This window comes from Cinclus cinclus, chromosome 12 (genome assembly GCF_963662255.1).
Source record: "Cinclus cinclus chromosome 12, bCinCin1.1, whole genome shotgun sequence".
Classification (NCBI taxonomy): Eukaryota; Metazoa; Chordata; class Aves; order Passeriformes; family Cinclidae; genus Cinclus; species Cinclus cinclus.
The window spans coordinates 9678088-9692956 of NC_085057.1; the positions used below are offsets into that span (position 1 = coordinate 9678088).

The window sequence follows — 14869 nt, forward strand, 5'->3', positions numbered from 1 at the left end:
TACTTGGTAGAGGAAGCCAGAAGGTTGTGGCATCACACCGCAAACTTTTACAAACCTGCGAGACCAGGGCTTAAACAACCATGATTAACTGAGACTAATAATAAAAAGAAATAAAATACTTCTGACAGCTGTTTGCTGTAAAAGATTCAGGCAAATGCACCTTGAGAGAAGAAACATGAGAAACAGCTATTTTGGGAGAAGGCAGCTCTGGTTGGAAAGGTGGCAAAAGTTTGCTTTGATGCAGTGTAAAAGTATCCTATGATACTTTCAGCCCTTGTGGCTGAAACAGTGCTGCCAAAGTGTATTGTGTTCCTGTTTGACCTCGAGATGATAGTGATGTCTGAGTGATGAAGCTGTTGATCCCTCCTTTGCAAAAAATGCACTGTGGGTCTCTTGGTGAACAGAGGAGTCATCTCTGTTGTACTCGGTGCCATCTTTGTATTTATAAACTGATATTTTTAAGCGTGTCTATGTGGCTGTGTAGCCACAAGTCCAGTAAAGGACTGTAATTAAACTTGATGTAATTTATTTGCAAGGGTGGGTTCATTTATACATCATGGAGTTGTCTGTCCTAATCCAAATCTCCTTGAACAAACACCTCTGAATTTGCATCTCATGAAGTAGGCAGCGTATTTCCATAGATGGCATGAACTCAGGCAGAAGTGTGAGTATACTTTCCTAGCAGTAAAACAACCTCCCTGGGCTCTCTCCAAACTTGTTCATATCTCAGCTTTTGATGGGCCACTGGCACAAGCTGTTGTGCTTGTTCATTCTTCTTGAATTCAGATGTGTGTACTTTTTCTTGATAACTCGGCCTTTCATATACATCCTGTTGTTTGGATGTGTATAATACAGCCAAGTGTCTGTTGCCTTTGATGCTTTTGTGTGCCTGGAAGCTGTGGTGCTGTGTTTTCTTACAACTGAATTGGGTGTGAGTGATGAAGAGTGACTGGAAGGTTTAGTAAAAAACAAGCTGTCTTTTGTGAGGTATCTGTGAAAGAAAGGGGAATACAAACATGTGTTTGATCATTAAACAGGAAGGGAATAAAGATTCTCTGGAGAAGGCGTAAAACAGGATAAGTAATGTCTTCTGGAGAATCTTCATGGTAAAATAACTCCACATTTTGAGGGGAACCTGAGACTTGATGCCTTAACCCTAAATTTGTTTTGAAGACCACTCTGTAGCTCATGTTAGTGATGGGTGAAGAGTGGTTTCTCAAACTCTGATGTAGTGGACAGCCAGGTGATAAGTGTAAAGTCCAAAAAGATGGAGTTAAAGTGAACAATTGATAGAGGAGAAGGAAGATGAGCAATTTGCTGTGGTTGCAGGGAACACTGCAGTCTTGTTTTTGTAGAGCCATGGGCCAGCCCAGGTGGGAGCTGACTGAGATAGCGTGGGAGATAACTTGGAGGATTATGCTGGTGTTGCATTATATGTAAAGAAAGGGAGTGTAGGTGGATACTGAATGTAGGAATGTGTGAAAAACACCTTGCTTATAAATGCAGGGGGGGTCCCAAGAGACTGTGCTATAGCAGTACTTCTCCAATGTAGCCTTGACATCATGTTCTCTTTCCAGAGTAAAAATCCTGCTGATCTCTGTTCCTGGAGAAAGTGGGTCTGAACCAAGAGACACGAAGGGTCAGTTGTGGTTACATTGTCAGGCCATCACACTGGAATAATATTGGCCTTTCAAGGCTGTTAAACAGTATCACTGTACATTTGGCTTCCAGAAATGCAATTAGAAGGGATAAATGATTACCTAGTTTTCTGAGGCATTTTGCTGAGTTTATTGGATTGTAGCTTCAGTATTTGCCATGAACTAAGCAGAGGAATCTCTGCAATTTTCAGTGCCATTAGTTTGTGTTCCAGAGGGTGTAGGTGCATGGGAAGAGCTGTTTGTGGTTAGATAGGGAAGGAAGTCACATTCCCTTGTTTTTATCATTCTCATCTCTCAGCCCTGGTGTTGATTTTTAGAAAGGCGAGGGTTGCTTTTTTCCCCCTTTGTTGTTGCCAAAAATGTGACCAGAAATGGTTATTTAGGAGTAAAGTATGTTTGAACTTTAGAAACTGACAAAGGTTTTCTTCCTTATGCCCTTCCAGGGAAACTGGGACAGGCACGGCAAAATTAGTTATTTTCTCTTTGGGGCCACTTCTGCAGCATATGTCAGTACTCTGTGTGTCTTGTAACAGATTTCCCTGGAAAAAGTAACTCATGGCCACTTGTGGGGTTGTTTTTTCCCTCCTTTCCTTTTTTTTTCCTTGTCTCCTTCCCATTCCCTCTTTTCCCACTGTGAACTGCAGGTGTGGACTGCTGCAAGTAGGAGACAGAGTCCTTTCCATCAACGGCATTGCCACGGAGGACGGGACCATGGAGGAAGCCAACCAGCTCCTGCGGGACGCGGCGCTCACCAACAAAGTGGTGCTCGAGGTCGAATTCGATGTCGCAGGTACATTCCCAAAGGAACTCCTGCTCATCTCTGCCTGCAGGACTCTGACAGTGCCTTTGCTAACCCGTAGGAGGGTGTGTATTCACAAGGCTCAGAGGGAAGGGTGAGAAGCCCTGTGAGGACCTCCCCCATTTCTTGTTTTTCTCTAACGTGCGCCGAGGTGGCAGGTTCTTCTGATCCTTTCATAAATGTTCTGTGCTCATTGCTTGGCTGAGATAAGCCTAAGGAGTAGATGAAGAGGACACACTTTAAATATTTACCCATTAATAGGAATAATATTTATATTCATTTATAGCCTTGAAGCCAGGAGGGAACCAAAGCTATAGGCTAGGGGTAAAGTGCAGCTTTGTGTTAAAAAATAGGGTTTTTTCTCTTTTACGTTGACAGAGCTGTTTCGGTCTTGAAATACAGTGCTATGTGAGCACTTAACTTGATGTTCAAAACATGTATTTTTAATAAGAATCCAAATTTCAACCTGAAGTCCACAGGGCCTCAGATAACCCTATTTGAACCAATAAAGCAGTGCTTTATGGGCTTGTTTTCTTGGCTCCAAAGAAACCATCCATACAACTGAAAACTCTCCTTTTTCTCATTTTTTTCTTTTTTGTTTGTTTTTGGCTTTATAGAGTCTGTCATACCCAGCAGCGGTACTTTCCACGTTAAATTGCCCAAGAAAAGAGGTGTAGAGCTTGGAATTACAATCAGCTGTAAGTATTGCTCAGACTTGCAGTAGCAGTTGTAAGAGCCTCTGCTTTCCACACAGGCATTTTAGAGGACTTAACGAAGAGAGATAAGATCATGTGGGGTTTCTGTAGCACTCCAGTGCTCGTGATTTATTCCAGAATGAATCAGATGTGTGGTTCCTGCCTCCATGAGCTGGCAGCTGCAGAGAAAAGCAGCTGCATGAAGGGTTGGGACAAACGCAGACTAGTAGTATATTATATTGTATTATATTATATTATTAATATTATTATTTTTATTTCCTTGTTCACATTTGTATTGTGTTCTTTTTAAAAAATAATTGCCTGGGTCTTTTTGCCCTTGCAAAAAGAGGTGGAGGGAGGAGAGCAAGCTAAGAGGTGAACCCCACAGTTGAAGGGTAGAGAAGGGAAACTGCCAGGAGGAGGAGGAGGATGAAGAGAGTGGTGAATCTTAGAGACAGGGGAAGGCACTTTTAATTCCAGGGTTTGCCAGGAATTGTTTCATTGACAAACTCAAGCCATGCAGAAGGAGAGCCATGTGCCAGGACTTGGTGTGCACTGAGAGAAGAGAATATAAACCTTTTTCCTTTTATTTCTCTCTTCTCTGCTCACTCTTGATTAATTATCTCTGTGTCTCTTCTGAACATGGTTTTTAATTTAAAGATCTTTTGGCCTCTTCAGAGAGGATGCTGTAGGGGCTGATACAGGCAGATCCATCCCAAATTTCTGGCTAACTTGGGGTCTTGTTACACTTTGTGTCAGTGATTTTTTCCTATATGGCAAACACTCGCAAGTCTCAGATCACTCATCCGTCTTTCACTTCTGGATAAAGTGAGTTTAATCATCTCAGGTTTGCCATGCCCAGAGACTGCCACCACCTCTGATCTGAAACAGAGCAGCTTGTGAGACTGCAATAATGGGATCTCTTGTCTAAGTCCTCAGGAGCACCGACCCAGCTGTGTCTGGGGAATGGAGTCGCAAGGGACACTTGAAAACTAGGTTTCATTAAAAGAGATAAGCTATGGTAATTACCTCTTGACATTTACAGCATTAGTTAGAGAGTTAATTGGAGGTGTTCTGGTCTAAGTGGGATGATTCTCAGGAGTGACCGGAACATTAACGGGAGGATGCCTTTGCACCTTGTGATATTTCTTCTCCCTCTTCTCAGCTTCCCCTATTTGTGCCACGAGGACAATCCTGGGAAATAACAGCACAGTATTTAACATTTGGCTTGGTAGCAATTACTGTCTGAAGACATCAAAGTGCTTTCTGAAAGCAGCAGGCTGTCTATAATGGCATTTCAGTGGCGGGGAGCAGTGCACGGTGCAGACTGTGCTGGGCTCCAACCTGCTGCCCTGCCACTTCTGTGGCATTCCAGCCTCAGGGAGCAACCTGGGATAATGGATCTGCTTGCAAAAACTGGCTCGAACAAGGCCCTATTAAGTTTCAAAGTTTAGTTTGTGTCTGGGGCTAGAGAGTAAAATGAACCTGGGAGCTGCTGGGAAGAGCATAAGTTTTTATTTGTGAAGTCTTACTTGAACGGTATCTGCTTTAGATATGCATTTACACTTCAAACATATTTTTATGTTGGAAAGGTTTTAATTTCAAATTTGTTTTAAAAAAAAGAGATTTCACACACTTTTGTGAAATCACTGCTAATAGAAAGAAACTGACCCCGGGGTTTTAAATAGATGCCCATTATCCAACTACAAAGCAGATTTTTTAATACCATAATTGATTTGATCTTTCTGATTGTTGAATATGTTTGTAGGACATTGTTTAAGTAATGCACATACATAAACCTAAAATATATTGCAGTAGTTTCCTGAAAGAAAGCCAAAATTATATTTACAAATGGATAAAAAGACACCCAGAAGATGCGGTGGCGAGGATGAAATTAAAGCTGAATCCTAATTTTGTTTTCATATATTAGGCTATATAAACCTATGTCCGCATGATCCTTAGCAAATTAGATAATAATTTTTTCACTTTGCCTCTGACCAGCCAGATAAATTTACCAGTTTCAAACATTAAAACCAAAGCAAGCAACCTTATGTTAAGTACTTCCTGCAGAGACATGATGTGCATGCAGGTGTGTGATGCAAACAGCAGAAGAAAAGCGGAAAAATAACCCTTCTCTGTTTTGCTCAGCTCCTTTCCTCTCAGTTCTGCTGACTTGAGTGCTTGTGGAGCTCTAGAAACAGCTTTTACAGCTTTCTTTCTGATATGGGAAAGTATATAATTATTGTTTTAAAGGAGAGGACTTGGTTTGCTGGCCTCTGGCATTGGATTCCTGTTCCCTGCTCTGTAAAACTGGAGCAGCTTAAGTAGATGACAAGGTGAAGGGGTCAGTAGAAGACCCACTGCACTGTTGTGGCCACAGAATTGGGTTTATTTGTGAACTTTGTAGTCTAGCTACACTACAGATGTAAGATGAGTTGCTTTCATTGAGTTTTACCTCTTGGCTTCAGCTGGTTTCTCTGTAGTTAATTCCTCTGCCTAGGAAAGTTTGGCTCTGCCTTCTTAAATGGGCAGAAAGTGTTACGACCTCATCAGAGGAGCACTACAGAAATAAATGTGATCAAGTTCTTGCTGTGCTGTGGCTCTCAGAGCTAATTGGGAGATGGACTAAGTAAAGGGTGGGGGGAGAGCAGATTCTTGATGGATGCGTTGGAAGAATTCATGTAATGGAGCTGGCTGCAGGAGGAGCTGTAAATCTGCTGGAAATGCTCATAAAAGGGCTGAAAACCCAGGAGATTTGTGTATGAGGAGGGCAGATGCTTCTGGTTCTGGGATGAACATGCAGAGAGGGGCTGTACTTATTCCTGGTGAGGGGCAGAAGTTTGCTGAGGGCATTTAATCTTCTCAGAAATCTCAAGGTTTTCCAGAAGGAGAAGGCTTGAGCTGGATGAGTCTCCAGTTGTGGTCTGAGAGCACAGATGGGTTTTGTCCCCCTGCTGAAACACAGTGTGGCAAAGGGACTCAGCAAATCAAGATGCATGGTGGAAAGACATGCATATAGCACCATTTCCCTTTCCATTCCCCTGAGGATGAGTACAAAGTCCAAGGGATGAGCCTCTCACTGACAGTGCTTTGTACTCCTGAGGGAATCTCTGTGCCCTCAAGCCTCATTTCAGCCTCCTCCATATGCTAAATGAAGAGCACTGAAGCTGCCATGTGTGTGCTGCTCCATGCACTTTGTCCAGGGGTGATGGGACATGAAGCCAGTGAAACTCTGATCCAGTCCTTCAGTGTCTGTCCCAGAGAGAAGGCCATTTGCTTGCAGAGTAGCTACTCTGGCTGAGGAGCAGAGCATGCTCCTGTCTGCTCCAAGAACTCTGAAGTTTGCCTGTTTACAACAACCTCTGAGGCTCTGAATGGTGAGGATGCAAATACAGGGAAACTGAGAGTTTTGACACAGGGATGTGAAGATTTGACCCTTGTTAGACTGAAGTATCATCTCCATTAGCAGAACACGTGCCTCAAATGCTCTGATCTTGCTGGCTGCATCCAGTTCTAATGATGCAGTTATACCTTTGAAGATTGAAATCTCTTACAAATTAAAATCTCCAGCAGTGAGAAGCTAATAGTCACATATTCTCATATGTTCAATACCTCACCTCTTAAAATAAGATATAGATTTGTTATTGCCCTCTGGAAAATGATAGTTGATTACACAAAAGATTGCCTTTTGTATTGAGAGTTTGGGAATTTTTTTCTGTCTCAAATATCCTCTCCAAGGGCTGATTGTGACATTCACTGTAGGGTAGAGGTGTGTTGGTGTTGCTGTTTAAAGAGATACTGAAATTGTCATTAATTTTAGATATGCACTAATGCTTTATACAGCTTATCCAACTACCTTTATATATCTTAACAAATCAATTCCTGTGCCCTTGGTGTGAAGTACTGCAGATAAGGAGTAGGCAGTATATCTGCTTGCAGGTGATAAAACCAGAATTTGGGTAGATAGATAACTTCGATTAAGTCGCTTAAGCAATGTAATCACTGTCCTGGTGAGAAGATGGATCTCTGAGCCAAGCAAATCTAGTTTTGCTGGCTCTGTGTTAGCCTGTGCCCTGCCACCAGCCCAGCTGAGCGTGTCTGCAGGCAGGGCAAGCTCAGCAGCCACCTCTCCTACCCCCTCACTCACACTACAGCTGAATCACTCCACTGCTTTTATCCTGCTGGGATGTCCTGATCCAGTTTTGCTACCTAGAGATTGTGAAAGGGAAAGGATCTGTGATGGGGCAGTATCCTGCTGGAGGTACTGATAATTTATACACCTGCTGCTGAACTTAATGAGTGATAGAGGAAAAAGTTGGGTACTGAGGGTTTGATTTTCACTGCTGCTCTTTGTAATCAATTCTGATTCACTTTTTTTCCTCTTATCAGTCCTTAGCTATCCTGAGATTATTTGGTTTCTGATTTTGTTATTTCCAATTTAAAAATGCTTCTTATTTAAATGCATTCTTATGGCATTATTACAATTTAATTACACATTGGCAGTGTTACTTTGACTTGACTTCAGTAATGAAGGGCATTTTTAACAGGTTGATGCCTGTGAAATATGTGCTGGTGCTCCTTGGAGGGGAATAATTTACCAGTACAAGTCATTATGCATTCTATTAAAAACACAAACTGGACATGTGTTCCTGGCCTCGTCATCCATCATAGTGTAAACACTGAGTTAGCCACAATCCCAGCAGAGAGACTGGAAGCAATTTATAAAAAGTAAATAACAGTATTGATCAATTCACCTTTTTATCACTGCCCTGTCACCACTGCCAAACAGGGTTTTCATTTTGAGTTTCTTCCCCAACACATGCTTCTACTCTTACCAGCTGTTGATTTATGGAGCATTCTCTGGGCCACTGGAGCATATTTAAGTTATCTTTTGTTCTGGTAAATTCACCAAAAATACAAATGTGTCTGAAAAAGAGTCTGTTTCCATCTGAAGTGGCTTGTCCTGGCACATGGAGGCCACAGCCAGGATGCCTGCTGAGATGAGCATGGGTTTCTGTGTGTGAGCTCCTGCCTCCATCTCTTCCCTTGACTTCCTTTGCTGCCATCTCCATTTCACACACAGGAAAGCAAAACCCAGAGGGAAGGCTGAGTGTCCAGACTGTGTCTTCCTGCAGCAGAGTTCCCAAGACAATGTCCTTTGAAGAGAAATAACGACATTAACAGGATAAATGAATGATACGGAGGCTTTAGTCATCTGTGCAAATGCCAAAGACCACAGACCTAATAATGATGTACTTTAGGTTGGTGCTGTTTTAATTGCAGGCAAATTGGAAATTGTCTATTCAAAATCTCACCAGGGATTCATGTATCTAATGGCTCTGACCTCTACTGAGGCACCCCTTCAGTGAAACTGCAGCTCTCTCACTGTCAGACAGGCAGCTGTTGTACAGAAAAACATTGTCACCCTTTGTGAATGGCCAAGGATGGTTAAAAATGTGGGTCTCAGGGGTGCTCAGGGCAACCTGATCCCAGCAGACAGGCAAAAAGCCCATCTGGACACTCTGCTGGGGTGCCAGGAAGGGCTTTTGGATGCCAAAGGTTAATTAGTGGAGTCAGTAACTACAGGTTTTTAGAATAAACAGCAAGCCTCTGCTCTGTGCTGTGAGATTTCATTATCTTAACCTTGTATCTTATGCCTTTTGAGAGAACATGGTTATTCATTAAGTTTCTCTAACTTACCCTTCAGATTTGATGGTTTTATAAAGCCTTTGCATTTTACATTAAATAATTATATAATGTGATGGTCCCCCATGCCTGGAAGTGTTTGAGGACAGGTAGGATGGGGCTTTAAGCAACCTGGTCTAGTGGAAGGTGTCCCTGTTTCATGAGTGGAACTAGATGATCTTTAAGGTCCCTTCCAATCCAAGTGATTCTGTGATGATTCTGTGATGAATATTCGGAAGATTTTACATTTACAAGGGCTGCTATTTATTAAAGTTGGAGTTCTCTGTTGGTTTCGACAGTTGTATGTAGTTGTATATGGCTCTTCCATTTAACTCACATCTCAAGAAAATCTGTTCTGAGAGAAAAACTTCTAAAAAAAGCCAGCAAACAAAACCCAGAATGATTTTTTCCTTTAAACTTGCTTTGTTCTAGAATGGATAAAGCAAGTTACCCTTGGTTTGTTACCCTTGCTTCTGTCACGGGAAACTTGTGGTGTGTTCAGTGCTGACACCAACTGTGGAGCTTCAGAAGGACAAGCTTCTCATTCTCTGCTCAGAGACTGAGTGTGTGCAGGATCCCCCCATGTGTCACACGACTTGCAAGGCAGATGCTGAGATAAACATAAATCCTGCAGAGCTCAAGGCATGCTGTTGTCTATACTTGCTTGCTTGCCTTTTTTTTTTTTCCCCCCCTCCCTCTTTGCTCTCTCGGTGTTCATGGTTTCTGGACATGTTGTTCAGCTGTAGCTTAGTCAGATTAGAAATGGCCATCCCAGCCCACCACCAGGACAGGTTAGGATCCTCCCTAACCCCTTTCTGTCACAATGCCTCTGCTTTGAAACTAGTAAACAAACCTTGCAGTGAAAAGGATTTTTGCTAACCTGGATTGTTTTGACAGAACCAGGCTAGGGAGTGATTAAACATGCAGCATTGCCACCTGACCCAGGGCTTGGGGTGTGCTCACAGGGTCTCCCCTCACTGCTGCTCAGACACTCTGTACACCTCTGTCAGCAGCAGATATATGTTCTATACTGAAAAAGAAGCAACAGTAATAGTTACCAGAGTGATAAATCTCAATCCCTGTGCTGTTTCTACATGGTGTGTGGCCTTCTCAGTCAGCATGGGGATTTTTGCACAGTTTTTGGCTTAACCCCACCCTTATTCCCACCACTCAGCTCTGCCCAGTGTGTCCTATCCTGTCTGCAGTCTGGTCCATGCTGTGGACAGGCTGAATATAGGCACAAGCCCTCTGAGAATCTCCACAACACATCCCCCTCCCTTAGGTCTGCAGACAGAAGCAAACATGAGTGTCCAGTCCAAAATTGTCTGCCACCAGGCTCCAGTAAGATACGGGAAAAATAACTCCTCCAGGCTCTGTACCATTCAGTACTCACATTGCTGTGACTATTATAAAATCAGTCATGGTCTGCTCTTCGCTGTCTGATCTCACTGTGGTTCTCAGCCCTGCTACAACTGAGATTGGCTGTATTTTTGCTCTCTTTAGTACAGAAGGTTTGGTTATTTCTGGGAGAGGATATCCTTAAAGGTGTTGGGTTAGACATATGTTTTTAAATATCATAAATGAATGTAAACAACAGAAAAATCTAGAGCAGAGAGGTTGGTAAACGCTTACTATCTCTGACTTTCTGGGTGCTCTCTAACTGCTGCTCAAGCAGGTGGATCTCTGTGTGTTTGGTGCCACGTGCCTCACAGATATTTTAATCTCTGCCCTGCACCTGATATGTTCAGAGTCTGTGAGTTTCTTTCTTCCCACACAATTTTTGTGAGAAGCTGAGAAGCTCTGTCAACTTTAAATGAGGCAATGCAATTCCCATAGCAAGGCAGGAGGGGAGGATGCGGGGCGGAATGGATGCTCTTTCTTGGTGTATGTTTGGTGTGTGGATGACAAGGAGGTCAGGAGTTTGAGTCATAACTCTCTCTTGGGTATCTCAGGAGAGCATCAGGTCTTTCAGGCAAGTTTAAAAATGTAAATGCTACCAGAGATGTGTACTCACATCTCGTGGGCTGAAAAAGTTATCATGGTCAGCCAGGAGATAAGAGTTGAAAACCACCCACCCCTTCCAGCTCCAGCACAAACTACCCCTGATTCATCTGGTTGTATGATTAAGTCCCCTAGAGAGCTGAACCAGCTGGAAAATTGTGCTTTTTTTCCCTGGGTTATTTTCCACCTGGAAAACTTAACAGCCCACTTTACTTGAAGAACACAGAAATGCTTGTATGGAGCATGGGGCTGAGCTGGATGCTCTCCAGGCAGCAGGGCTAGTTCTGACTGCAGCCATAGCCTTTGGCTCCCTTGTCTTGTGCATGAAGGGTGGTGAGGGGTGTTCAACAGTGCTGGGATTGGCAGTGCCACCTCTTGTTGCTGGACACCACACATCCTCTCCTTCAGGAGTCCAAAGGAAATTAACCTGGGGAAAGAGCTACCAACAAACTTTGCAGGGATTTTTTTTTTTTCCTTTTCTTTCTTGGAGAGATTTCCAGAGTTCAACTGTGAAGCATCATTTCGTGACGAGAATATAAATCCCCTTTCCCTATGGCTGCTTCTCCCCATTAACTATCCACCATCCCCAGACAGCAAACTCAACACCAGGCTTTGTACCATGTGTCTCTTTTTCAGCTGCAAGCAGAAAACTTGGGGATCCTTTGATCATCTCTGACATCAAGAAGGGGAGTGTAGCACACAGGTGAGTGCAGGATTTTCCATCTGTCAAACCCACAGCAAAATGGCCCTCCATGATAATTAGAATGTCTACCAGAGAAGCTGAATGTAGGCTAAGCAGTAGCACTTGGTCCTGGATATTTCCAGAATCCAAGAAGATCTCAGCACTAGAGTTTTTTCTTAGACCACATTAGGGTTTGCAATAAAAACTGTCTGTATTGAAGCAAACAGAGTTGAACTAATGGAGAAGGTGACCAGGGCATTAGTTTAGATGTCTGCTGAGTCTCTAGGAGAAGGATGTTTAGCATTTAAGAGCATGTGGTAAAGGGCTTCATATATCCAGGAGGTGCTATGGCTCATCAGGTAGCTTGCCATGTCTCAGCTCCTGCTTTGGTGAACAGAGTGAGTGAGTGGGCACTGGTGGAGAGCTGTGCAAATAACTCAGCATTTATTGACTTCTCCTCTGGTCCCAACACCTCATAGCAAGGCATTCAGAGGATTTAGTGTGGCTGCATAGCTTATTTCTAAGAGTGCTCACACAGGAGTTTCCATAAAGGGTAGAATATCTGTCAGTTAAACATCAGGCATTTTCAGGATTGTAGGTTACCCAGGATATTTATCTAATCTTCCTGGCTGTTTCTGTGTGGATTCATCCTGTACACAAACTTCCTCTCTTTAAAATAAGTGGTGTCCCAGACTCAACTCATAGTTGTTTTCCAGAAAATATCAAGGACAGTAAAAAGTTAATATTGTAATTTCCACTGCAGAACTGAATGTGTTGTCGGATCAGAAAGGCAAATACAAATGTACTCTTAGTTTTCTTTTCCTCTCTGTGTAGAACTGGCACCTTGGAGCCGGGAGACAAGCTGTTAGCCATTGATAACATCCGACTCGACAATTGCTCAATGGAGGATGCTGTGCAGATTTTAAGGCAGTGTGAAGACCTGGTCAAATTGAAGATTAGGAAGGATGAAGATAACTCTGGTACAGAAATCCTGATGCAAACTGGTGCCTGTCCGCTGTAATGACATTTCCCAATAGGTGGTGCAAACTAACAAAGATAAGGGCTGCTGCTATCCAGTCACCACTTTCCAATTGATTATAGTAGATTTTTGTTACTCTGCCCTTAAGTGGTGTCTGGAAGGTTAAAATTCTATTTGGTATGAGTGTCACTGATGACTTCTGGCTTTTGCTTCTAGATGCTGCAAGTCTTTTCTATGACTATTTTTATTTGGGAAATAAGAAGAATTCAGCATTCCTGTTTTCTCTTTCAGATGAGCAGGAGACAACTGGTGCTATTATCTACACAGTGGAGCTGAAGCGATATGGGGGCCCTTTGGGAATAACCATCTCTGGGACGGAGGAACCTTTTGATCCTATTGTCATTTCGGGCTTGACTAAACGAGGGCTGGCAGAGAGGTGAGGTTTGGGGGCAGAGCAGTTGAATTGATTTGAGAAGGGGTCTTGAACCATGCCAAATTTCCTCTGCTGTCATAAACCCTTCTTTGGTGTCTTAGTCTGCTAAGAAGGAAAGGTGCTCTGAAGGTGCCAAGTGACATGAAGCAGGGTGGTGGGGGCTGTGCTGCTGGGACAATGAGAGAGATGCTTCAGGAAAATTCAGATCTAGTGAGTCAGGTGAATTCTGCAGCCAGGGATACATATTTATTTGCCTCTCTTCCATGGGGGTGCTTCCTGGTCTGGGATTTGCCATGCACACCTTTTGTCAGTAGAGTGCCCAGCCTGCCTATGAAACCACCATAGACTCTGTCCAGGACTCCCCTGTTGCTAAACTGGCTTATGGCCATTGCAGTAGTGTGTCCTGCTGCAACCAGGGGTCTCAGGTGTATTCTGACCCATCCTTGCTTGTTACTCAGTGTGTTACATGTGAGGTATCTCAGTGCAGGTTGGCATACCCAAGCATCAGGCATTTATATCAAACAAATGTAGGAGCAGATTTACCTTCAAGCACCAGGGAAGTTACTGTGTGCCTGGATCTGAATATCTGGGGATGTGTGGGATTTAAAGGATCAGGACATTCCTGAGAGTGTAAGGTGGAACTGAGTCATACACTCTATCTTAATTAATCTTTCTATACGGGAGCTGTGACTTGTAAATAGATCATTTCAGCAGCCCTGACTCATGCTTCTCTAAGGGTCTCTTATTTTGTGCTGCCTGACAGGCAGAACAGCAACAACAACAACAAAAAATAACCCTGAGCAAACTGGTGTAAAGTGCAAGACCTTGGGGATGTTTGACAGCAGATCTGGCCTTTCAGTTTTTTCTGTTTCCAAAAAAGACCACACTCCCTCTTAGCTGGACTGAAACAGCTCCGTGTCCTTTTCTGCACTGGGATCCCAGAGCTCTCAGCACACTGCTGTGAATTTCCATTGCTTCCCTTTGGTGCAGAACGCAGAAGCTCTGTGTCTCCTGGGAAGGAAGGGGATGGACTTAGTTATTAGTGATTCTTCTCTTTGGGGATTTTACATCACTGCCTGCCACTGTAGGATTTGGTCTTTTTCCCTATAAAATAATAGCCACAGGCTATAATATCCAAGGCTTTTCTGTGAAGCACTTCTGTCCTGTACCTGCAACCCAGCGTGAGAAAGGTTAAGAAGAGCCAGCTCAAACACTGTCAGGTGTCAGAAGAGAGTCTTGTACCTTTGTTGATCTCAGTTCCCTTTGCAATTCCACAGTTGTTCCTCCTTCGAACTTGGATGCACATCGGTGACTGCTACGTCCAGAAATGTAGTTCAGGCGAGTGCTGCAGTGCTACTGAATTTTGATCAGGAGCAAGCAGGCAGTGAGGAATGAAAAGCCTTCTGAGAAGAGTGATGGAGCTGTTCAGCACGTTCACTGTGGCTGAGTAGCAGATAACAGTGTGGGGACAGAGCAGCACAGGGATGTCTCTAGGTAACCTTGGCTCCCTGTGAGGAGGATGAGGAGCACTGGGATGAAGGCTGCTTGCAGGAAAGGTGCAACTTTTCTCCTGTGAGTAAGAGAAGGGGGTGATTTGACCTTGTCAAGGCAAGAGGGATGCTTCTAGTGTTATTCTAAATTGACCCTTTCCTGACATCTCTACCTTTCTCTGTGCCACAGATGCCCTTAGGATGGGGATCTAAATCAAATCCATGCTCTTGCTGGACAACAGGACATGGTTCAGCAACACTGACATGGGGTGGACCTGATCCCAGTGTCTGATAACAGGAATCCACGGGCCATTCTTGTAGGGGCACAAGTGAAAGTCTGCACTGCGTCTTGGGCTGCTGGCAGTGGGGGAGGCAGGGTGTCCTCTGGGTTCTGTCACGCATCTGTCTGTGGGTGACAGGCTGCCTAAGCCAAAAAAGGCTTCAGAG

The 14869-nt window shown here is 43.6% G+C and overlaps 1 protein-coding gene across 1 annotated transcript in view; it reads left to right on the forward strand.

Moving 5' to 3' along the window:
* GRIP2 (glutamate receptor interacting protein 2) overlaps positions 1-14869 on the forward strand; it is a 257911-nt gene that overhangs the window by 222336 nt on the left and 20706 nt on the right. Inside the window, exons 13-17 of the mRNA XM_062500422.1 lie at positions 2303-2448; positions 3075-3155; positions 11475-11541; positions 12355-12500; positions 12791-12935. Of these exons, the coding sequence (XP_062356406.1) occupies positions 2303-2448; positions 3075-3155; positions 11475-11541; positions 12355-12500; positions 12791-12935 (585 nt within the window). The remainder of the gene's footprint in view (positions 1-2302; positions 2449-3074; positions 3156-11474; positions 11542-12354; positions 12501-12790; positions 12936-14869) is intronic.